Source organism: Rhagoletis pomonella, unplaced genomic scaffold (assembly GCF_013731165.1).
Source record: "Rhagoletis pomonella isolate Grant_MI unplaced genomic scaffold, Rhpom_1.0 Rhpom_scaffold_00001, whole genome shotgun sequence".
In the NCBI taxonomy this organism is placed as follows: domain Eukaryota; kingdom Metazoa; phylum Arthropoda; class Insecta; order Diptera; family Tephritidae; genus Rhagoletis; species Rhagoletis pomonella.
The window spans coordinates 13,060,699-13,087,237 of NW_023458555.1; the positions used below are offsets into that span (position 1 = coordinate 13,060,699).

A 26,539-nucleotide genomic window follows, 5' to 3' on the forward strand; every position below is an offset into this window, starting at 1 on the left:
TAATTTTCAAATACTTGTACACTCTACAAAGCCAAGCGATTTTGTTTTCGTTTTGTTTAATTTAAATTGTTTTTATTTCATGCTAGTTTTCTTGTTTTGTGTCTCACTTACATTACTAATACATAGAATTTGCTTCATAATTCATATACATACATGTGTATATTATATATTTCTCTTTTTATATAACATAATAGTAAGTATATAGCGTATAGTTTATATATTTTTCTTCTGCCTTCTTTTATTTTTAATGGTACTTCATGTTTTTTTTTCGCTAATTTCATTCTATTCAATATCGCTCTTTGTGATTGGTAATGGTATTTGCAAGTTATACAATACAATACAATACAATACAATAATTTTAATTATAAGAAATAGTACAGTACAATAATAATAATAATATTGTACAGTATTTATTATTATTTTTTGCTTTTATTTATTTTCTAACTTCAACGCATTGCATTCATTGCATTTATTTTAAATTTTTTCTCTGCCTGCATTTTTCATATTTTAAATTTATAATATAATATAATCATAATAGTATTTTAATTGTATTTAATTAATTAATTTATAATTTGAAACTGAGTTTTTCTTTTTTTTAATTTATTTTTTCCGGTGAATGTCATTCACAACTTGCACTACACGCTCCGTGTCCCTCAAAAAGGAAGGCAGCTAAATTTTCTACCCCAGCTAAGCTTTTGTTTCCACCCTCCAAATCCCCCCCATCCCTCTTTCCCCAACAACAAACCACTTAGTCAACCATTTTGTCTTTTTCTTTTTGTATTTTTCCTCCCCCTACCCAATCGCTTTTACAAATTGATTGGTTATGCTTTACTTGTTGGATGGCATCATACTCCATTGCAGCAGCAACACCAGCTGTGCTGCTCTCTGCTGCTCTGCTAGGTTTGGATTGTTGTTAGGGTTCTATACACATTGTTGTTGCTCACGGCTGCCCGTTACATTAGCCATCTTATAACACACCAAATGGATCGAGTGGCGCCCCCTTATTTCCGCCGTTGGGTTGCTGATGGAGTGATTGCGGTTGCATTGTTATCGCACTACTGTGCAGTGTGGGCGGCGCCGCTGTCATCATCGTCGGTTGTACGCCAGTCAAAGGGGCTTGACCCAGCATAGGTTGTCCCATCACCGGCATTCCCTGCTGCAAATTATTGATTACGTCCGTGGATATCGATGAAGCGATACATAACGTTGGAAATGAAACAATCAGTAGCGTTAATCGATTGTATATTTTGTCGTCGATCGTTGAGTATTCAGGTGCGTTACAATTAACCGTAATTCAGCAAATCCGATGGAAAATATTAGAGGCCATATAAAATGAAAATTCCAGCAGACCACCATAAATTACAAAGGTCAACATGTAGCATTCCACATAAAATGGATAATGAAGTTGCGAGTATGCCATCAGCGTAACAAAGTTGAAGATCCACAGCAATCAACAACGACGATCAGCCAAAAAATCATCATATTCCAACGTTTTCATCAGAACATAGCGCAGAATAGGAAACAAAAAAAAAAAATGAAAGAAAAAATATTTATTAGTAAAATTTTTGAGTTATTGTGTTTATAATTAATCAACAATTTCGCTAAAAAGGATAATCGAAAGGAGCGCATGCATCGAAAGAAGACAAATCCGTATCGTTTTCGCGTACAGAAAAAGGGTAACACTGTCAGAACTACGTTCAAATAGTAGGGCATCAAACAGAGCAAGAAGTCGGAAACAGAACAGAACGCAAGAAAATCGAAAATATTTAGAAGAACCAAAAACTTCAGGGTTAGGGCAACAAAAATGCGTTGGTGAAAAAAAGCATTAAATCAAATTAAAGCGCAAACGAAGAAGATACGTTAGAATCGTATGCAACTAATTGAATGGAAATCTAATACTCAAAAAAAAAAAACACCCACATAACTTTTTTATGTAAATGTAAAATGCTGCAAAACACTGCGCATCTATACTAAAGAACTGAATACTGAGTTCATTACTAGGGGGTTAGTACTTATAGCAGTAGTTTCAACTCTTTGTACTTAACTAATTTTCGCTAATCGAAACCAAATTAGAAGGAAAATATATAAAAATGACATTAAAGGAGTTAAGAAAATAATATAAAATTGAACTTTTACATAACAATGTTTAACTAAAATAGATGCATAATAGTTATTAACAAAAAGGAAATGTTAAAATAATAGTTTAAATAAAAAATCAATTCAAATGTTTTACAGAAATTTTATGAAATGTTTCGAGGAGCTAGATTTTGAGGTTTACAAACAGCAATAGGGTTTGAAAGCGTGTTGAAAGAAGATAGAATTTCACTACTGTTTACTTAGTTTACCTACAAAACCTAGTGCCTAAAGATATGCTACATAATCAACCAACTGGTTACAAAACGCAAGGAACGCAAAGGAATTTGCCCCACTTCTCAAATGTCACATTACAAAACTAATTGAAGTTAAATGTAGTATAAGTTTGTAGCCCCGCTCGTCTCGTAAGAAAGAAAAATATTTAAAAAAGAAAACTTTCAAACTCTTAGGCATTGTTTACAAGAAAGTTGACATTTAAATAAAACGATGAAGAGTATTCCTTCTTCTGGATAAAAAGAATGAAAATCTAAAAGAATCAGACTTGCACGTAGGCGGGTCGTTTATTTATACCAAGGTAAAATGATCAACTTCATATTTTGCGTAGTTTATGTTTGATTTATCTATGTATATGTACTAGATTACATAAAAGACAATGGAATCGCGCAATCTCATGGCCCCGAGGCCAAAGGGGTCTCATTTTCAAAGGCTTTGTCAATAGGCGACTGCAGTCCCTAGGTGAGCATTGAAAGAGAAGTTTCGAAAATATTACGAAGCAATATTTCTTACACAAAACCCGGTGAAGGTACGTGGGGATCCAAAAAAATCATTTTATGTTAAAAAAATCAGCTGGGGTTTATAAGCTGCTAAGAGCTAAGAATTTTCTCTATTGTGGGGAATGTTGAAATCTTTACAAACGTCATATTTAAGTTTCCCCGATTAGAGACGGGCAAAGCAACAATATATTATGACAACCAGGCGGCGCTATAGCCAATAGCGTTACCGGTTACCAAATGCAAGCAAGTTAGGGAATGCAAAGTGATACTGTGTCAGTCAACTGTGTCACAGTCAACTACCGTCTCTCTTGTCAGGTTTCCCGGATAAAGAAACCTAGAACGCAATGAGAAGTCGGATGAGCTGCCGAAGTCAGGAGCCGGTTTGGATGAAACCGAAGCGCTAGCACTGGGTTGCCCGCTTGGAATAGTCCAAAAAGAGATTGCAGGTGGTCAAATATACAGACTTGTAAGATATCGCGAAAACTATGGCCTGACTACAACAACACGAAGCAAACATGCTGCAAAAATAGGTCCACTAGACTATAGCGAAGAAAGTGTCCAGCATTTCCTTTGTGAATGTCCAGGTCTTTCGAATATTAGACACAAAATATTAGGAAAACACCTGGTAGCACAGATAAACGACCCATTAGAAGCTACCATAGCGAGGCAGATAGATTAGAGAACCCAAATGGGTGGACCTAGCAACATAGGATGTGCATAGGCAAAATATCCTCTGCCAGAAGTGCATCAAAATGGCGCAACAATGCGCTATTTGTGTCCTGAACAGCGACTAGGAAGCACTGCAGCCAACCAGCCAATCAAGATAATACATCAATACGTCATGCCTACTGAGGTGCAGGAGTGCTTTGGTACTCCTATCTGAGAATTTTTCTTTCCCTCGGAGTTCGTCCGTTGACTCTCCATTTTAGTACAGATATAGTAGTTTCGCTTTGCAGTGACCCATGGGAAAATAAGGAAGGGAGCAAGAGTCAAAGTCTTGAAACATGAACGTAGTGAATTCATCGCTTTTTTCGTTCAGCCTTTAGCATCCTCTTAAAAATTAAAAGCTATGGATGTATAAAAAGAGGTAATCTTTTTAAATTCTCCAATGAATTTGGTGTTTCTGAAGCAAAAAAAAATTTAGATGTGGCGGATGTGAGAGATGAGGACATAGAACGCGCAGAGCCTGAACAAATCTGTTTATTGGTATAGAAAGTATGCCAAAATATCTTAAGTACACGACAAGGGTGAAGAGTGGTATTTTCTGTGTAAGAAGTACACTTATAAAGACTAATTTACAAGTCAGTTAAGACAAATATATAGGGAAGGATAGTTGAGGCAGGAATACTTAGAGAAGATGTGGTCCTTCAAATCATTTCCCAATAAGAAAAGAGATTGTTTTTTGACCGTTTATATGGATGATGTTGGTCATTCATTCGAAGTCTCTATAAACGCTTAGAGAATATTCCGAGCGTTCTGGTGTTAAACAAAAAAAGGGCGATAATTGTAAGTGGTCTACATAGTTATAAACAAGAGAGAGCTTAAATGATGCTGTGTTTGTCTTCATATCACTTTCATCCTGAAACCAATATACATATGTATATTAGACCGTGCCACGTTACAAGCAAACAAAAAAATTCGCCGTTCGCCCTAAGCCTAAAATATTTTTGCCAAACAATTCGGATTTTTCTTTTTTTGCTAAACTTAGGGGTTGTGTCTTTAGATTTTCGGTGACACCTTTTTACATACTGTAATAAAATTTGTAAAAGCTTTTATTATTTTCATTTTAGTTAGGTGGTACTAGGGCCGATTTTTCTTTCTTAATTACCACTAATAAAAGCTTGTCTTAAAAATTTCTTTAAAATACTTGTTTTTTAAACAGTTCTACTCGAATAATCCAAGCAAAAGTTTAGTGATTTTTGGCGTGCTTTAACTTAATGATATTAGGGTGGGAGGAACTGAGATATGATGGGTAAGTACTGGAACGTGGTATTTGACCTCAATGAACTTTGGAAGCAGAAAAATGTTCTCCTCGGGACAGGAACATCGATATATCCCACTTTAAGATCCGATTATGAATGCCGAAGATATGAAAAACATTTACGTTCGTCAAAAAAAAATGGAAATTGCCTTGTAAAAATACTTTAGACTCAGGAGGGTCTAAAAAAATATCAATTTTAAGTGATATTTTATTTTAAGAGGAAAGTGGGATATCCCCTTACATTTTAAAATTGTTGCTTGATTTTTTTTGATAACGTGGAAAGCCCCTCATACAATCAATATTTCTCTATTAATTAAAACCCCTCATGCTCCTTTCATCTCCTACAACAACACTATATTCACCCAGATTCGGTGATATTCTGATTTATCCTGTATGCCTGATTCAGGGATGATCAGATCATTGATAGCCATTATTTGCCATATGTCATTGTTTTTTTTTTCAGACAATTGGTACTACATGCTTTGGCAAACTTAATCATGGAGCGATACCTAATTGAACAACGCTTAAAAGTGATCCAAGCGTGTTATGAAAATGGTCGTTCTGCAAGAAGTGTATTTCGCGGATTGCGTCTTTTTTTCGGTCGGTCAACATAACCGATCATCTGAATCTGAGTAACGAAACAAACTTTTGGTGCAGAAATTCGAAGAAACTGAGTCGGTGCAAAACGTGACAAGACCCGTGCATCTTCGTACCAGAATGTTCGGCCGAAAATATTTTGCTTCTTCCAAAACGATGCCGGTAACGCTGTTACGGTAAATGGTGAAAGTTATCTTGACACGGTAACAAACTTTTTAAGGCCTTAATTAGATGACATGGACTACGACAATATTTACTTTCAAGAGGATGGTGCCACTTGCCATACAGCGCATGAAACAATGACTCTATTACGAACGAGGTACCCAGGACGCATTATCTTACGAAACCGCCGGTCAAATGGCGGCCTAGAACTTGCAATTTGACACCTTTGGACTTCTTTCTCTGGGGCTAAGTGAAAAGTATGCCAATACGCCCGAGACGATTCCCGATTCGCGTAATAAATTATACTTATAAAGCACGAACTATGCCAAAAATGCATGGGTAATTTTGATATACGCATCCTGTCTTGCCAGAGGAGTCGGGTTTCGTCCATAAATTCCATAGGCTAAAAAAACACGATGAAATAAAAAAAAAAACATTTCAAAAATTTTGGAAAATCTGCGGTCTTATTGAAACACCCTGTACAATCAACCAAGCGAACTATTTCTTATTTAGAAACTACAAAGATTAGATAGTTAAAATCGTGAAGGTATAGACAGATGGTTAGTAGCAGTTAGATAGGGAGCATGCTTTCAAAATGGGTACAGGCGTTGTGAGATTACGATAGGTAGGGGCAAACAAACCGACTACCAAAATTCATTCTCATAGTTGTAGTATAGTTGTAGCAAACGCAAATGAGGTTATGTCAATATATTATGAGCGGCAAAATAAATTTGGTAAAATGATGCAAATAGAAAACCAATCAAAGAGATAACGAAAAATTCCAAGTATTAAAAAAAAACTCCAAATTAAAAAAAAACATAAAACTAATTCAAATTCAAATTTAAATTTAAATAATAAAAAAATTAAAAACATAAGAAACTGCTTACCTGCATATAATTTGGTATAACAGGATAACTAGCGTGTATATACGGATGGTTTTGGATTGTGATTGGCGCAGGACTTACTGTCATGCCATGTGCCTAAGATAACACGGTAGTAGTAGTAGTAGTAGTAGTAGTAGAAGTAGTAGTGGTGGTGGTGGTGGTGGTGGTTGTGATAATAGTAGTAGTAGTAGTAGTAGTAGTAGTAGTAGTGGTGGTACGATTAATTAAGGTAGTACATACACACACACAGAGATTCATTCGTTTCGAGATATCGTGAAAATCGCACGAGAATCAAATCGGCAATGAATGGTAAATGGAATTCGTTTGATTTTAATTGATTAATTGAATTCAGTTATATTTAATTTTTAATTAATTAAGATAATGAATGTAGTGAGCAGAATTAAGAGCGTATAGGAATTTCATTAATGTTTGTATATTTGTAATTTTTTGTGGAATTTTATTATGAAAATATTTTTGTTTTGGTATTTTTTTTCGTATTATATTATGTTTGTAAAAATGTATGTGAGTTGACCATTAAGAATTGCGCAATTGGCGAGTTGATTAAGTACATAAATTCGTGTGTATGTTGTTAAACGAATGAACGCATCGAATGAGTGGATAAAATTAGGGCATATGTAAAGAAAAGATAAAAAAGAGATGAAATAATAAATTAATAACAAATTTAAATAAAAATAATCTTATAAAAATATTTGAAAAGCAGATATGCATTAAATTGCTATACATAGCTAAATAATAAAAATAAATGTTCACAAAAGTGCAGTAAAAAAAAACAAAACAAATAAGAGGAGAGCGTAAGAAATTTAGAAAACAATTAGCGAAAATTTGTTTTTTTTTTTTTATTTTATTGCAGCAAAAATCTGGCTTTGTGTTGGTACTCTGCTGTGATTTCTTACAAGAAGCTAGCTGAACATGTTGTTGTGGAAGTCGTGGTGGTCGTTGAGAGGTAAAAGTTCTTGTGTTCAAATATGTACATAAGTATGTATGTTTGTAAGTACATGGAGAAAAAATTTGTGCGCTTGTTGATTTGTTGTTTTTTTCTCTTTATTTATTAAGTGCAATAGATATGTATGTACTTGTATTAAAACACACATTTTTATAGAGAAAAATGAAAAAATAATAAAAGGGCAATTTACAAACAAAGGAAGCATAAAATTGGATTTCTATTTTACTTTCAAATTTATTATTTTTGAATTTCTATTTTTTAGATAAATTTTGTTTAGATTTACATTTTTCCGATTATATTGCAGCCGTTATTTTCAGTTTTAAATTTTTAGATAATAAATGATTTAAATCGGTCATAAAAACGCAGTCTTCATTATATCGGTTAAAAATGATCGAAAAAATAAAAATCTAAAATACCGATTATTGTTAATCGAAGAAACATATCACAAAATAAGTATTAAATTTTGCCAAAGCAATACAACTCCAAATTAAAAAAAATATATAAATCAGCCATTATAAAACTTATAAAACCTACGAATTTATCGTTTTTAAATTAAATTCCCTTCAATTAAAGGTAAGGGAAATATTTTTACTTCAAATAAGATGCCTCATATCTCACAGAAACCTTGAAAAAAACTTTATTTAATAAGCATAGGAGAAAATGGTAAAGCAAGATCGCCCTCAATCTATTGGAGAAAAGTCATTTTTGTTCAACTCAGAGATGGTCGACTCAAATTAGCCTAGACGGTACAGTGCACACCTCAACCACTTGAGCCGTTCCAGTTTTCTAACAATCACCCTCAACGCTTCGCTCATGCAAAAATAGGGTTTGCTAGACGATCAATCAATTGATTAACTCCAGCTTTTGATCAAAATGACTGAACGTCTATAGCCTCCTTTATTCGCGCTAAACGATGCCTATGCCAGGGTGAGAAAACAAAGTATTTTTGGCCAGGCACCACGACCTGGTGAGCGATGTCTAGAAAATACTTAAATTATGGATGAAACACTTTCCCACCTTGTGGAATGGTAACAGCGCAGAAGCCAGCAGAGATGAACATTGACTGGGCTCTGTTAGTGTGGCTTACGACCTGGTAACTTTACTAGGGCAAAGTCCTCTATCGTCGTACAAACACTACACTCTTAAGCATGGACAATCACTACAAACGATAAGGTGGCCCTTGGAAAATTCGGATGGAAGGATTACGGACCTTTTCGCACTGGCTACGGCGAAGCCGGAAAAATATTCAAACGCGGTACCTGCGCCAAAAGAACAAGAAGAATAAGAGAATGAAAACATTGGTGGTGGTATATTCAAAAAAATAGTGTTCTAGGCGCTTTTGCGGTTGGCTAAGGGTGAATTCGTTTCTTCCAAAAAATATATTATATATTTTTTATTAGCTTAAAAACAATATTATATAAGTGGCCTTAGTCCAGCTAGATCATTTTCGCTTTAAAGCAATATTTCATTGGTTTCCCAACAATATTTTAACGATTAACTAACCCCATATGTGTAGTTTAACATGCGCTTTTAATAGCAGCTTAAAAAAAATTTAAATTTTTCAAGAGAAACTTTTTATTTTTTAATTCAAAGTCAAACCTTCTAATTCACAAAAATATTTATTTATTTTATTTACACACGCCGCAAAAAGTATTGGCACAGAGATTTTTTAACAAAATATGCAACAATTTTTATTTGCTCGCTAATTTTTTATAAAAATAAGGCTTATACTACAACAAAAGAGATAAAAATATAATTTCTAAACTTTATGCAAAACTCAGGAAAATTCAATACATTTTTATGCAAATATTCAACATTTTAATCAGATGTTTTACAATTTTTTTGAGTATGCAATTTTAGTACAACAAGTTCATGTATGAAACTGCGTTGATTTTTGAGAATTTTTCTCGTTGAGGGTGTTTTTCCATACACAGTTTTTTGGATTTTTTTTATTGAAGAAAATGCGTAAAAAAATTAAAAAAATCAACGGTAAGTCCTAGCTACCAAAAACTTGCACTTTATTTAAAAAAAATATGGGCTACAAAACTGCATACTCAAAAAAACTCTAAAAAACTGATAAAAAGGTTAAAAATTTGCATGCAAATTTATTGAATTTTCCTGAATTTTGCAGAAAGTTTAGAAATTACATGTTTATGTTTATTGTTGTAATGTGATCCGTGTTTTTATAAAAATTTGGCGGAATAAATTAAAGTAAAAATGGTTTCATATATCGTGGAAAATTCCCTGTGACTATACTTATTTCCGTGAGTGTATGTATGTAGGATTTTTAATGCAAGATAAAAAAAAAGCGTAAAATTTTTGTTTCAAGTAATAATCATCCAAAACCGGCGATGTGATTGACGATAAAGCAAAGGAAATAACCAAAAACAGATTTTTAGTAAAAAATTAGCAAATCAAAAAAAAAATCGTTAAAAGTTCACAATTGAATGAAATTATTGGAAAAAAATAAATGCATACATACACATACATTAAAAAAACCATAGCATAGTTCAAAAGAGGCACTCAAAAACCAAAGGAGAATGCTTAAAAATTTTCACAAAAAATACAAGCAAAAAAGGTAAAGTTGTTGACAAACGAAAATTCAATGGTGAAAAATTTTCAATTTGTATCCTGCTAATTCGTCTTCTTGTAAACTTATATACATATTTTTGCAGTATATTTGTTGTTTTTGACATTACAACAAATATTCATTTTGGCACAAATTTGTTCGCTTTTGGAAATTAGTCGTTTTTTATTTGTTTGTATATTCTTTGGAGTTTTCGATTAATTTATAGTAGGTACGTAACTATGTATGTATACTCTTATTGGGTGATAATTACATATGCATGTATGTATAGCCTGTTTTTGGTAAGTAAAAATACTATACAAATTTATATCGTATTTATATTTCAAGTACGAATTGTACAAGAAGTAGTAATAGTAATAGTACTGGTAGTAGTAGTAGTGGTGGTTGTAGTAGTAGTAGTAGAGTAGTAGTACTAGGTAGTACATTTTTATCTGAGCTAGTAAATTTGAAATAAAAGATTTTGCTTTGCTTTTTTTTTTTTTAGTAGTGTAGTAGAAGCGATTGAGACTCACCATTGGACGATAGCCAGCACCAGTTGTAGCCGCCATTGGTTGAGGTGTCCAATTAGCACCGGGTTTCGCTGTGTTTTTCGGTGAATTCCATTGCACAGGTCTATACGGTAGTAGTAGTAGTAAGTAGTAAATTTGGTATATGATATTATGATAAAATGAATTAATTTTAATGTATTGTGTGGTGTTATACTTTTTTATTTGATGGATGTGTGTATGTGATTTTACGTGATTGAAGAAAACTCTCTGAAAATACCAGAAATGCTTTCGTTTTTTTTTTATAAGATTTTCTACCTCGCCTTCTTTTCGATAAATTCTTTGATCAATAAATTCAATTCAACATTGGTAACAAACGAAAACCTTGCTATGGAAATATACGTTACATGTAACTTGATTTTTGTTCTAAGTATCACCCATACAAGCGCCTAGAGATATGCAACATTAAATGCTTAAATAAGTTTTGTCATATGATTGCACTTCTCAAACGAAATATAAAATAACTTTCTAAAACGTTCCTTATCCAGTGTATAGCTTTACTCTTATCCCTGGAGAGCAAAATGGGGTCTTCGGGTCAAAAATCTTGCTTTTTCTCAAAGAGAAGTCATAGCAACGCTAGATGGTAATGCAAGTGTATAAAAGAATTACTGTTGATCAATCAATATCTATCTGTAAGATTTACTTACTAAAAAAAAACACGTGGCGTTTAAACGATGCAATTAAAGCGTCAAACTTCCGAATGGGGGTAGATACGCCAGTCAAACCAACCACAGTGGTCTTAGACTCGCAGAAAATTACGCTGTTTAATTAATTAAGCACACATAAAGGAGATCACTGGATGGAAAATGTTCAGGGCAGAGACAACCCAAACGATTTATCTGGCCTTCAAAAGGAGCTTCAAAGTACTCAACTAAGGCAGAGAGACCTCAAAACTCTCACCGAGTACTACACGGGACATTGTTCCCTTCGCTATCACCTCAGTAAAATGAATCTTTCAGGTGAAGGTGTTGCTCTTGCTAGGCGCAGATTAACTCACTTGGGTGGTGCTACACTTAATCCCTTTGAAATTTACGGAAACTTTTACTTCATACATAATTACTTTACACCATTCACAACGAGCTGTCCCAAAAGCCATGTATGAATAGTTTGAAATATTTCTATGAAGACTATATCGGACTGATTTTATATGAAAACGAAAGCGTACAGTATACATTTTACAACACGAAAACCTTTGGTTTGAAAATAACGGTGCTTTTGAAGCCCAAATAAATATTTTCGAACAGTTTGGAATTCCACATATCGATGGGCCTCTGCAATAACCCACTAGAACTTGAAGGGAGATCTCTCCAAAAGAGTACTCCCCTTGACCTGATTTCGGAGCAACCAGACAGATTTGTCGGTTTTGTACTCCTTTATTACTCGCTTAGAACTCAAATAGGAGATCTTCTAAGCGAGCAAGTAAAGAATGCTCTCTGAGGCATGATTTAGGAGCATTAAACGAGATTTTTCAGTTTTTTTTTTTACTCCTATATTGCTCGCTTAGGAGAGTAATGGGATATATTCTAAGCGAACAGTTAAGTTATGAATGAACTCCCTGATTGCTCATTCAGGAGGTAAAAGGGATTACTCGCCACCCTAGGACATCCCCTGTTAAAGGGAGTATACAAAATTACATGCTTATACACAGAAGCATAGGGAGCAATAGGGAGTAGTCCTATACTCCAAGGGAGTACTCACCGAGCAATCGTGAGATGATCCCAAGTTCTACTGGGAATGACTCAACTCAAATTATAACAAATTTTCACTACGAGGCAATTAAAAATTTCGCTTTTCAAGTAATATGTATGTCTTTGAATGTAATGACAGAATTACCTCCAGACCAAGGCGAATTTATATAAGGTAGTGTTGTTTCATCAGCTGTGAGTAGCGTTTGATTGTCAAAATTTTGAATTTCGTTAGTGTGTGAGTGAAAACGTGAGAGTGTTTGCATTTTCTGTCGCCCTTTTTCATTCGGGGAAGAATAGCTGAAATTTGACAATGGCCCGCTAAAAGCAAAAACAAAATACAAGTAATTGTTGTATTTGTTCAATCGATACCACCTTATATGTATTCGCCTTGCTCCAGACAGAATTAAATCAAAATTTCAATTTTGTGGGAAAACGCATACAAACCTTGATCAGTTCATACAATTGGTATACCAAAAGAGACATAGAAAGACACATATCTTTGAAATTTTTGTGAAGTTTACTCATTTGTTAGGCTGAGCATATTCTCCTTATCAAGCTATTAGTTGTATGTTCAAATCTTCGAAAACGTAAATTTTGAATTACATCCCTATATTATACTAGACGTGCGATATGTCGATGCTCCACAGAAAAATATGGTTTTTTATCATCCTAATTCGCTATACAGTTAATTTACGTACATGAAATTTTGAGTTAAGTCATTATTGCAGATAATTCATTATAGATAAGCATTTCTGGTATTTTCAAATTCAAGCAATTTTTGTAAATCAAATGAATGTTTCTGTATTTTTTTTTTGCAAGATTTTCGATTTTCGATTTTGCCTATTATGTATAATTAGAAATGATTTTGTGCATTTTCACCTAGTTTTAAATGTGTTTATAATTTAATGACTTAGTTGCTTATGTTAGTTTAGGTGTTCAAAACTTTTTCGAAATATTTTTGTTTAACTTTCTGAGTCGCATTATGGTTACTGAATTGCTTGTGGTTTGTTGTACTTTTTATTAAATTTAATTCATTAAGTTTTAATTTAATTCTTTCTTGTTGTTTACTACTCACTTTGCACTGCTCGATTTATTTATATTCAGATTATCTACAAGTGACATTAGTGAACTATCCAAATCGCCGGTGAGTATTTTTCCAGTGCTAGCAGGTTGCATTTGCTGTTGTTGTTGCAGTTGCAGTTGTTGTTGCTGCTGTTGGGTGAGTAGTTGCTGTTGCTGGCTGCCGACCATACCCAGAGCACCTGTAGTGACAATATTTGTTTGATTGGCTGCGGCTGGATGTGTGGATGTGATGCCCGGCTTGAGTACATCACCCAGAGCATCGAAGCCTTGATTTTTTTTTTTTGTGATTTTCATTTATAAATCGCATTTTTTTGTTTTGTTTTTTTTAAGCACACATTTAATTGATATTACATAAGGAATTGATGGATTAGTCGGAGGTGTTGGTTGTGACGCAGTACAAATGTGCAAATGTTCACCATAGACCGTTGTATGATATTTTTGAATTTTTTTTTTATTTTTTTTTTTTTTAATTGGTTGGACGATTACAATTAGTGAACCCAAAATGTGTGTAATGTTTGGTAAGCCATATTTTTGAGGTGTAAATGAAAATACCCGAAACACAGACAAATGAGTTTTGGTTTTGGATGATGCGAGTATGTTTGTACACATTTTTGTATTGTTTTTTTTTTACATAAAAAAGCAGTGTTTTACAAAGTTAGTTGGGATTTTATTCACCACACCAAAATATTTAAAATTTTTTTGTAAGTTATGATTGCGCGATTTTTGTTTAATATTTTTGTATTTAACACGAGGCGTTTACCAAATTTTTTATAGTAGTTATATTTAATACATTTGTTTATATGTATATATATATACATATATATTTGTATGTGCCACCATTTTCCATTTTTATGAATTTTTATTTATTTGCCGTTATATTATGATACAAAATATGTTTTGTGAGTTTACATAAAACAGACAAACACAAAAAAGAGAAAGAGAAAAAAATACATTTACAAAATAAATAAATATGACGATTTCTGTGTTAAATATACTATGTATAAATATATTTTTTATGAAAAAAAAATTTTGAAATATTTGTTTATTACTATTATTATTTGGTGAGAGAAGTAAGTCGAAGAAAACGAGGTGAGCGATAATTGCAGTTAAAGTAAAACATGTATACAAAATTAATTTCGAAAGAAAAACACAAAAACCCAAAGAAAAACACAGATTGGATTATATTTATATAAGTAGTACAGAGTATGTACATATGTATATATGTATGTTTGTTTGTATGTATGTATGTGTGTATGCCAATTGTACTGTAAAGAGTTAGTACTAATTTTGTGAATAATGCTGAGCAGTGTAGATATATGTATGGGCTTAAATTGAAAAAAATATATATATATTAATGCGCCGTGTAAGCATTGCCATGTGTGTCCAGTGGTTTATGAGCTGCCATTTTGGGATTACTTGCTGAGTGTTTGAGAGTTTTTAGTTATCAAAAATGAGACCAAACATGCAAAATTCCACACACAATATAAGTACATATACTAAAAATCTAAAAGCAGCTTTTTTTCTTTAATTTAACCCTAGATACCAGAGACGCTGAAGCTTAAATTTTAGAAATGAGTTGCTTGTGATTTAAAGAAAGTTATAAATAGAAATTATATTAAAAGAAGCAAAAATATATTAAAAAATATTTTGTAATTGAAAGGCTTAAAGCTACTAATATAAAAATTTTAACATATTGAAGCTGAAACAGATACTTAAGCATTAAGAACTATGTATGTATATAAAATAAGACATAGACTGCATTAAGATGTTATTTCATTTTAGTTAATTTAGAAAATATATTTTCATATAACTAAGTACATACAGTTGTCCACAAAATAATAGCAGTGGGATATTTTGACCATTTTTGGCTATTTGTCTTTTGTTTATTTAATGTTTAATATTTTTTTTTTTATAAAAGTATAGTATTAGTCAGTGCTGGAAAGGCCGACAAACCCCTAAAGAAAACTAGATAACAAAGCCTTTTCAATTAACTAAAATTCGGTCAATCTGCGCCAAAAAGGCTTGAAGCGTGAATGTATAGTTATTCCTCTGCAAAGTCAAGCCGCACTTTCCATACATTGTTCAATTGCATATGTGTTTAAAGCGCTTGCTAAGCGTAATGCTATGCTCCTGTTGCCGCTACAGAAGGCATAACGAGGTTAGTCTTAAGTGCGTCGTTCTAAATCTTTTTCTACTGCGTCCTATTATTTCCCGGCGACCACATAAGCGCAGAACAATTTAGAATAGCCTGGTCTTTACCCCCAAATGTTTAGGGCTTTATTACACGGCTGTGTAATTTGTTAACAATTTCAGTAGGGGCGCGGAGAAGGAGAGCAAGCCGACCACTCAGAAAATTCGTACACCACTCCTTTGACTAGATCGAAGGGAAAAATTTTGAATGTCTTCAAACACCGCTGCTGGACTCGGGGAGTGTGGTATGGGAGTAAAAAGACACGTCTTGTGTGCATTTTCGGTTTTGGCGAAGATATATACATTTCCACTTCCGCATAGCCGACCCGAAAAGAATCAGGATCCGACTGTAAAGATTTATTAGAGAAACAATTATGGTTAGGGATTCTTATTCGGGATGTAAAAAGTATATTAGGTCGCAATGTACATAAGACTACATTGCTTATTAGCGAATCTTTAAACCACATATGAGTGATAGAAAATTAAAAAAGCTGGTGTTGCTAAATTTTAAATCCTTTGCGAAATCGTCTTCTATTTTCACCAAAAATATTGCTAAAATATTAATTTTTTAACCATTTCTGTAGCTATTTTTAACTGACTTTAAAAAAAATGAGGATGTTATCAATTAACCATTAACCGATTTCTATAATTCTTTTTCTAAAGGTAAGGCGGTAGCTCAGAGGTGGTCCCATACTAATTTGGTTTAGATCCGCATGGATTGGATCATGAAGAAATTAACGGTACTTTTAAATTTTTATATGAAAATTTAAGTCGGTTTCGTTTTTTGCTTACTTGTTTTAAAAAAAAAAATATGTTTTTCTCATCCCGGAATAAATCGACTAAAAGTATGTATTTCATGTTACAAAAAAAACTATCGAACAAAAAAATAATGATCAAATATGATACAAAAATATTTATATTCAAGAATTCAATCGAAAAAATAAAAATTATATGTCCAATAAAATTTTTTCATAATCAAAAAAAAAACATTTTTTTTTTAATTGCTAAAATTTTGTCTTTCACAAGACTCCGTAAGAGTCGTATTTAAATTTTTTAGTGCAAAATAACGGCTAAACTTTTTTATGTAAGTTTTTTATAACACGGAAATGTTTTTAAGTTGATCAAAAATATATAACTACTTCTAATTACCTCCTACGAATCCTCTAAAATCATTTAAGCCATTATTTTACATTAAAATAATTTACGACATTAACACGCTTGGGACATCTTGTGAATCCCCCAATTGTTTTCTGCCTCGTTAACATTCAATTTTTCGATCTCTAAAGAAATGCCCCATTTTTACATTTGTAACTAGTGTAAACATAGTATAAGCGCTTATTTCTCTATGAACTACTGATAACTTTACGAACTTTAAATAGTAGTGAAGTATGTACTAATAAAACTAATTTACATATTTCACGGTATGTACTAACTTAGTTATATATTCTAATTAAAATGGTGATATTTATGTAATTCAAAAAAAAAAAAAAAAAAACGGGTAAAATTTACAACCGTTCACACATACCTAGTGTTTTTCCAATGCGTTTTAGAGAAAACAGAAATTTTAAAAAAAAAATATAAAGAGCAACAAAACAAAGCAGCTACAACACAATTTAACGCATTACAATCAAAAGTAAATAAAAATTAAAACAAAGAACAAACGCAAGTAGACGGTACCGAAAAGAAATATCGAAGAAATCGTATATAATTGCAGAAAAACCACAAGGAGTAAAACCAATGTCCGGAAACTGACACTCAGCACACATAACATTGAATTTTCTGGACGGCAGAAGTTGAACCTAAGGACTGTGCAACGCTGGCTGACTGGTCGCTTGGCTTGCTGGTTGTGCGATTGTGCGGGCATTGGCATTGATTGACAGGTGAATTAACGGAAAATTGGCACGCATCAAATACATAGCGAATAAACACACACGCACGCACGAATAAGCAAAAGGTAGTGTGGATGGTAAAGCAAAGCACAACACAGAGAAGCAGGTGGATTAAGAAATGCATTGCAGTGACTGGGTGGTGGAGGTGGAGTGGAACGGCAAAGCGACGGCAGCGTGTATGCGTATGTGAGTGTGTGGGTGTATGGATGCCGATGGCAGTGGTTTAGAAGTAACATTTATGGTAACTCTGCAGCAACAACAATAAAAAAGAAGTGGGAGCCTGAATGGCGATCTTGCGAGATTGCAGGATAATTCAGAGTAAAGATTAATTCAAAATCGTGCAGCAGGTATGCACTTATTTGGTATTCATAGTATTTCATAAATATTGTGTGGTATCAATCAAAATTATTGACACATACTGCTATATTCAAATGACAAAGTAAGCGCAACAATGCAATGCCACGCAAACGGAGGCGCTTTTTGTAAGCCAACAGCCAACAGCTCAGCTTAAGCGTAAAGCATAAAAACTTTAACGCACACACACATACATACATATGCACATACCTACATACGTATAAATAATACAAACACGAGTACACTTCTTCAATTTTTGATTTGAACACAAGCAAACAATTCGAAACATGAAAGGTTGTAAAGGACACTGCAATAGAGGACAACACTTGCTCTCTTATTCAGTAGACAATGTTCATTTTTTTTTTTTTTGTATGTACATAGTATGTAGCTACATATGTACGCACTAATTCTACATGTACATATGTATGTATTTCTCTTCACCTGGTGGGAATTGTTGAGGCGCCGGCGCCACCGCGGCTGTCGTGTTCATAAAGAGTGTTTGCGCGGCTGGCGCTCCCTGGGGCATAACGGTGGCAACGGCGGCGGCACCGCCGCTAGTTGATGCTGTAGAAAATGCCGCCTGCTGTTGCTGTGGTTGTTGTGGTGCGCCAAATAATGGAGCGTCCATGGTGTCGAAGAATGGATTGGGCACTGTTGCCGCAGCAGCGGCGGCGATCGATGAGCCAGCAGCTATGAGTGGCATATTTGCCAAATTCCGGTTGGGATTTGAGTTATTGCAATTGCAGTCAATGGTAGTTGTTAGTTGGAAATTCATATTCGCATACAATTTTGATCGCGCATGTTAAATTTTACATAAGGAAAAAAAATAAATATACATACTTTCAATTACTAAATGTAACTAAAATAATCAAAAATGATCAACTTAAATAAATAATTGATAATATCTGAATAATATTATATTCTTGAAGAATCCTAAAATGTTTATATACGTAATAAAAAGAGTTTCAGTGGCCTTATAAAATAAGTCACTAGGTAGTCGAAAAAAAATTATTGCTTCGTAAAGTACTTTGCTGTCCTTCGCCAACGACATTAGTTAACGTAAAGTTTTAACAGCGATTTCAACTAGGGAAAAATAGAGACTTGGCACTCTGTGAGCGCCGTTTCATAAATTTTGATCAAGAAACTTCTTAGTAGCGAGACGGCCATATTAAACATATATGTACCATCACTTAAACAGACACCAAACGTTGCTTATTGCAATCATATTTCTAGGCTTTAAAAATTAAAAAAATAAAAATAAATAAAAACTTATATTAAAAAATATAATTATAAAATACTAATTTGCGTTAAATTTTAAATGAAATATTCTAAGAAATTCTGTTTAACACAAATTGTCTCTATGAATTAGATACGAATTCAATAGAAATATTATACACTGACTATCAATCAATTGTTTGTTTGAAAAAAAAGGATTTGAGGTGGCGCTATTTGCAACTACCGTACACCTGTTATTTTAAACACACAATTTAAACATTAAAAAGGGACGATATACTATACTCGTATACTATTTTAGTGTATGCATATAAAAATAGCTGAAGGCCTATGAAGATATGTATGTAGACGTATACCTAAACTAATAAGAGCGTAAGCTTTTTATGAACCATAAGTTTTTTATAACCGCAAATGATTATTGTTTGTTTTACTAAACAAAAAGTAATTACTATATAAAAAAAACTTAAATTTTCATAATGGCAAAATGTTAAAAACTTAAAAGTAGATAAATCAAAACAATCTTAAACGACTATTGGCATGCACACCATCTGCACTATTTCCAGTTAGGCATATCAAATTGCAAACGGTTGACATTTATTAAATACATACTTTATATTTGAGTAATTACAGAACACTTAATTAGTAATATACACCATTAATATGAAGTAATGCCAAATATTGAAAAATTAGTAAGAAAGAGGCACCGAAATATCTACACTAAACGTAAAGAGAGATGATCCTTTAAGAAACGATAGTTAACGAGTTTTCAGCATTTAAAAAAAAATTAATATTTGCACAATTTTTACACACAAAATTAGATAATGAAAAAAATCTATATATATTAAAACAATAACAATATGAACTGTAAAATAAATGATTAGTAGTTTGAAAACAACAAATTAGGTTCGGAGAAAGCGGTTTTTGGAAAGGAACCAACACAGGAAATTAGGTACTAAAGGATAGCTTAGCTTTCACTTGGTGCGGCCGAATGCGCGCACAAGCAGGATTACTTAGAATTTTCATTTTAGAAAGGACACACATTTCACTTACCGGCTGGTTCAGTATTACCAAAAACGGACGAGAAGTTGCTGTCCGAAACGAAAGCATTGGCAGCCGCTGATGGCGCAGCAGCACCATTGAAACCTAAGTTTGATAGAGAGAATTTGAGCATCAGTAAAATATACAAGGCATAACAATGAAAACAATGAAATGGCAATATTTATACATAATAAACTACTCAAGTGCAGCGTGCGCGATAGAAGAAAAAAAAAACAAACAAAATATTACACAAAAGATACGCAAGTATGTATGGACGTGTCAATGCACTAAAAAAATAAATCAATAAAATATAAATATTAATCAAATTAAAAACAAACATGCTACCATTATTATGCATCCAAATATTATTGGTATTATGTGCACCACCTGTTCCCGCTGCTACGCCGCCACCAGCGCCCACACCGCCAACGGGCGCATCAAACATATCAGCAAATGGATTGCCCAGCTGTAGTAAATCATCGGATGCCTTGGTGGTGGTGCCGCCAGCAGCACCGCCACCACTACTGGCACCCGCAGTGCCGGCAGCCGTTGCCGGAGCTGCACCAAACAGATCGACTATCGGTGCACCAGCGCCACTGGCTGGCGGTGACGATAAGAATGGATTTGTTAATGCAGCACCAGCACCAGCGCCACCACCGCCTGCAGTGGGTGAAGATACTTTCGATTGCTGCAACAAGAAACGGGGGCAAATAGAGAGTAAATGTGTTTAAAGTTGAAAGGTTATCAGCAGCGAAAATGTGATAACTTACTTTGTACTGATTCATAGCCGCTTCCTCTTCGGCCAACACCTGTGCCTTTAATTGCTCATCGATGCCGTTGGTGGTGTCGAATTTGCTCGATGCTGCAGCTGTACCAAAGGATGAGCTGGTGGAAGATAAGGCAGTGACAGCGGATTTAAAGTTCTTTTGATTGCTATAAAAGTGCTCAAACCAAAGTGGTGTGTGGTGTTTTAAATTTTTTTATTTGTTGTTGTTTGTTTTTTTTTTTTTTTTAATACGACGCGCCATTAAATTAAAAATGTACTCAGCAAATGTGGTCAATAAAAAATTATCAATCGGCAATAAAAAGGTGAAAAGAATAATTAACGAGCAATAAATAACAGCCAAATTATTTTGTACGATAACAGCGACGGCAATGGCAATACGTAAGACAGACACATCATTAGCAACGGCGAAACCAACCAAGAAGCAGTTAAAATATATGAAATTAAATAAGAAAACAACAAACGAAAACAGAAAATTACAAATAAAATACAAAAAGAAAACTTAATTAACAAACGTAAATAATTTATAAACTACACTACTTTTAATTAGATACACACATAAGTGTAAATGTATGAGGCAGGTATTGAAAATAATCGCGAAATGCATATTTTTCTAATATCAAAGTTTTTATTTGAAAAATTTCTGTTTATTTATTTAATTGTTATTTTGTTTTGTTTTTTTTTTACTATTAAAAATTAAACTTATTTATGGATTTTTATTTTTTCGGCCATTTTTATACGTTGTAACTGCGATCAAAATTCCAGTAGATAATTACAGGTGCTAAAAGCCCTTCCCAAAGGCCTTCATGAGAATCAAGAGGCCTTCCAATCTGCATTCCTTTCTTTTTTGTATGGAGTATATGTTTCGAAAGTCCTATTTGTTGTCCGATCTGGTTTAATTTCTGATCTTGTCGGGTTTTCGCTGTCAAATTTGGTATAAATCTGGGACATACGTGTGTAAGGTAGTTTACTGATAAGAAATGATTCTAATGCAATGAGGCCGAGAGGTAGCGGTGGTGTCGAGATTTATTGCGAGATCACCCGAAATATACTTAATGTGCTCTGCAGTTAACACGCTGATTACTTAAAGCGTGGGCAGAGCCAGGTTGGAACACAAAAGATGTGGCAAGTCACAGAAGCCGATATTGGTTATGGACAAAAAGTTTACCACCCTCACAAAAATTCCTGGAAATCTGATTAAGAGATTTGAATCTTCACAGACGTCTTTGACCATAGCTCGAGTTTCGAAAAATCAAGGATCTTTAAAACGAACATACGGAGTATCTAAGAAATGCTAACGTGGCCCAGGACTATTGGTTTATGAACGCTAGTTTAAGACACCGCATAGAGATTTATTTGGAAATTTTAAAAATGACCAAGGGATGGAATCCATTAACCAATTGGTATGCGAATATTACACTCTGCGAGGAATGTAATTCAATAATAAAATAAATAAATACATATATTTTTTTAATGACCAGTATGGGTATGTATTTAGAATTATTTTATTTATTTTGGGCCTATCGTTAGACCTCATTGGACTATCGAGTTAACTCTCAAGGAGCATACCATCTAACTAAAGTTATGATTTGCCTCATAGCGTAACCATTGGTTGAAAAAATTTATGCATTTGCACTCTCTTCCATATTGTTGTAAAGAATCCATCATTTCTTTATTTACAAAAAAAAATTATCGCGTATGTCTACTTGCAGCTTCTTCAAGTGGTACTGAACACTTTTTAAATGATTTCTAATGCTTTATTAATACCTTAATCATCAACCTCGGTGGGCCTTCTTGACCGAGATTTGTTTTTATCGAAACTACCAATTTTAACATTAACGTACTCTTATTTCATAAGGACACACTATGAAACAAACTAAAAAAAACTTTGAAATTATATTCGCAATTAACACAAGTTTTCTACAAAACATCCCAGCATAATTCCGTTTATTAGACAGCTTTAGCTGTATGTATACAAATTATACTATAAACACAAAAGTTACGTAATATGTATGTACATATCTACTTCTACAGGGTGGTCCATATATAGTTTTTTTTTTAATTATATGTTATACTAGCAGACCCGGCGAACTTCGTCCCGCCCTAAATTAATTTTTTTTATTGAAACCTTTTTTGTCCGACATTTTCACCAACAATTCACGTTCACGATTTATCTTTATCTAAATGAAAATTATTCAAAATAAATAAATAAACATAAGTTGCAAACAAAATCATTTTGAATTTCGGTGCTAATTAGCTGACCGCAGGTGTATATAGAATATGATCGAAATCCGACTATAAATACGATGTTTAGTAATAACTCGATTCCAACGCGACCTATCGTGGTTTCTCCCCGTAACATTTTTTGCAAATCTACTGAAATCGGACAATCCGTTCTTGAGTTATGGGCGGTCATAGGTACGCAACTTAGTTTCATATATATAGAGAAGGGATTTTGAAATATTTTAACCGAATTAGGCAACCATTTTGTTCGAAAAATCATTTTTTCTAATGAAGCGTATTTTCACCTCGACGGCTATGTCAACAAGAAAAACTGCCGCAGCTGAGGATCGGAAAGCGTGGAGCAGTGGCTCAATGGCCATTTTTCTTTGGAAACGCGATTTCGCTAAATCAATAATACCCCCAAAATTTTTTTTTTTTTATATTTTTTTTTTAATTTAAAAAGAAACCACTAAATGGACCATCCTTTACACTACCAACTAGAAAAATTAAAAAAAAACAGACGTATTAATACACAAACAAAATGTGATGATTTACAAATAATTTTCACCCGAAACGTTTAAATTAAAATTAGCTTTCCTTATATTCCCACTTTTTAACCGACTTCAAAAAAGGAGGAAGTTATCAATTCATTGGAATATTTTTTTTTTTTATATATGTTAACGCATAACTTTGGACCACGTAAACCGATTTCTATAATTCCCGGTACCTCAGAAGTGGTCCCAATACTAATTTGGTTTATATCCGATCATTGTATCAAAATTAACGGTACTCGTAAATTTTTATATGAGAATTGAAGTCGGTTTTGTTTACTGCTTAGCAATTATTTGTAGTTTCACGCTTGCGCTACAGCAGCGTATAAAAAAAAAATAAATTCCATACGTTTTTGTAAAAAAATTTCAAACGAAAAAAAAATACCTTGCCGATTGAGTTGGTGTATTTGCGGCGGATACTTTACGTCCCTCCAAGGTGGCCAAATGTTGTTCTAAAGCATCCAATAGTGAACTGGGAGCCTTCGTCAAATCGGGTATATCGCCCTTATCTATGCCAACATTCTGTGTCGACAAATAATCGAATTCAAATCAGAAGATAACTTCAAGACATATTTTCTTTTCTTTTTTTTACTCACCTCAGCGACTTTCAAAAATTCCCCAACACGATCCATGCGCACCAAAAACTTTTTATACAAATCCAAAGCGTCGCGTGCATGCTTCTTATTCATATCGAAATATTTCTCGAGCAAATTAATGATGCCATCATTGTAGCAAGCAAATAAGCGTATCAAATCGCGAAAGAGCAGCATGAAGCTAACGTTGATGACACCTGTGATTGAAATATTAAATCGAAAGAGAAATAAAAATTGGCAATCAATTCAAAAATTAATGAGTAAAATAAGCTAAAAGCGTCTAAGCAAAAAACAACACAAACCATTAGACAAGTCATTGGCCTGGCAATCGAATTCCAATAAAGCATCTAATTGTCCTTGCAGTACAGGTAATGTCTTGAGCAGCTTGTCGGCGTTCATGGTGCGTAGAGAGCCCTCCTCTTTGCTGTGAAAAGTGAGAAGAGTGATCAACTATGTAATAAAAATAATGAAACTCTTAAAGGAAATTTAGCAACTATACATATTTATGTTCGTGAATACCCCCTATTACTCCATCGTGTTGTATGACAAAGCTATCTGCGCTTTTGAGCCAGCTGTCAAACACACACCCATAATCGAGTTCAATTGTGCGCATGCAATATTTTATAATTTCATTGATAAATAATTACTTATATCAGACTTACCCGCGCTTTACTTTGCAAAAATCAAAAGCCATTGCACGATATGAGAGCGACTTTTCATTCAAGTATTTGGCATAGCGTCGTATGAACGGCGACATATCATAGCCTGTGGTGGGGAGTAAAGAGAAGAATAAAAAGTTAATTATATTACTGTAGATTAATTGCATTACAACTACACTGAACGAAAGAGAATAAAGTGAAATAAGAAAGTCAAAGAGTTTTTTATTTAAATAGCAAGTGTGACTCGAAATCAAGGCATACTTTTTGAGCAAACGCAGCAAAGCAAATAAATTTAAAATATTATTTTTACTTAAAACTTCGAAGAAAGTGAGATAAAAGTCTACAAATATGTATGCTATGTAGGTATTTTTTTTTTACTATTCGAACAAAAGTACCAAACTTATTTCTCTATACCATTTTTCGCTGATCAAAAACTACTTGCAAAGTCTACTAGCAACTACAAGTACGGAAATTCAAATTTAAGCACCTAAAAATATGCAAAGTTTACAAAACCGAGATAGATGTTTCTTATGCCAAATTTCCACTAGGCATTAAATTGCGCCATTCTTATCTCCAGTCACTAAATTTGAGACTATAAATTAGTTACTTTTTTTTTGTGTTTTGATACGATTAGGGTATTCGAGGCCTGTGCCAACTGATAGCAAAGTAGTACTCTGGTAGGTAAATTTTTGACAACTACGAGGTGAATGAAAATTGCCGAGCCAGCAGGGCTAGTAAAAAATTTGACAACAAGAATCACACCTACCTGACGATTTTGAAGTGTTTTTTGTTCTAATATTGCAAAGGCGTCTAATAAATGCATGGCTTACAGTTCTAGAGGAATTAAAATCAGCAAAGGCAAATATTTTTTATGTAATTGCTGCATTTTAATTGCTCAACTTCTTCTGCGCCAGAGCAAGGTCGGACATTTTTTTTTTTATTTAATTTAATGTTATTTTTTCTATACAATTTTTTTCTGAATAATTTTTCTTTCTGAACATTTTTTATAATTTAATTTTTTACATTTTTTAATTCAATTTTCAGATTTTCTTGTTTTAAAAAGAAAAACATGGTTTTTAACTTCACTTAATTTTTATGATACTAAAGTACATATTTAGATTTATTTCCTAATGAAATTGTTGTTAAACAAATATTTCCTCTCTTCATTTTAACGCTTTTTAGAGTAAAGTAGAGTGCAATTATCTTTTCCTCCATATTTTTTTGCGACCTGTTCAGAGCTAGCTGACAAATTAGTGACTTTTTTGAGACTAGAGACAGCTAACTGAATACCCAATAATCTCAAAATCGATGTTCACCACGAAAAGCATCTATTAGTGTGACTATTAGTGACTATAGTCTGCGTACTGAATATGTACTGACATTAATGTCTACTGCTTTCAAAGTAACTACGCGCATATTAGTTAACGCCCAATTTTATGCAATTTAATGCTCAATGAAAATAAAAATCCTGTACCTTCTAAAATCATACACAAATATAGGCTTTTTAAAGTGCAAATTGACATTCGAAATTATTTGTATTTTTTAGTTAAACATAAACAATGAATTTTCGTTTCACAAAAAAAAATTATTAAGACAGAAAAGACGGCTATAAAAAACCAGTTAAAACTAAATTGCTAGCTTAAATTTCAAATATATTATTTATGTGC

General features: G+C 33.3%; 1 protein-coding gene across 1 annotated transcript in view; it reads right to left on the reverse strand.

Annotated features, from left to right (window-relative positions):
- Window positions 1-598: 598 nt before the first annotated feature.
- The window catches only part of LOC118735861 (phosphatidylinositol-binding clathrin assembly protein LAP), a 34,020-nt gene continuing 8,079 nt past the window's right edge, over window positions 599-26,539 (reverse strand). The window contains exons 5-16 of the mRNA XM_036465888.1: window positions 24,876-24,978; window positions 24,516-24,637; window positions 24,217-24,410; window positions 24,006-24,142; window positions 20,833-20,995; window positions 20,408-20,750; window positions 20,075-20,167; window positions 18,233-18,481; window positions 13,351-13,624; window positions 10,555-10,654; window positions 6,495-6,587; window positions 599-1,156 (exon numbers count right to left, since the gene is read on the reverse strand). Of these exons, the coding sequence (XP_036321781.1) occupies window positions 968-1,156; window positions 6,495-6,587; window positions 10,555-10,654; window positions 13,351-13,624; window positions 18,233-18,481; window positions 20,075-20,167; window positions 20,408-20,750; window positions 20,833-20,995; window positions 24,006-24,142; window positions 24,217-24,410; window positions 24,516-24,637; window positions 24,876-24,978 (2,060 nt within the window). The 3' untranslated portion in view covers window positions 599-967. The remainder of the gene's footprint in view (window positions 1,157-6,494; window positions 6,588-10,554; window positions 10,655-13,350; window positions 13,625-18,232; window positions 18,482-20,074; window positions 20,168-20,407; window positions 20,751-20,832; window positions 20,996-24,005; window positions 24,143-24,216; window positions 24,411-24,515; window positions 24,638-24,875; window positions 24,979-26,539) is intronic.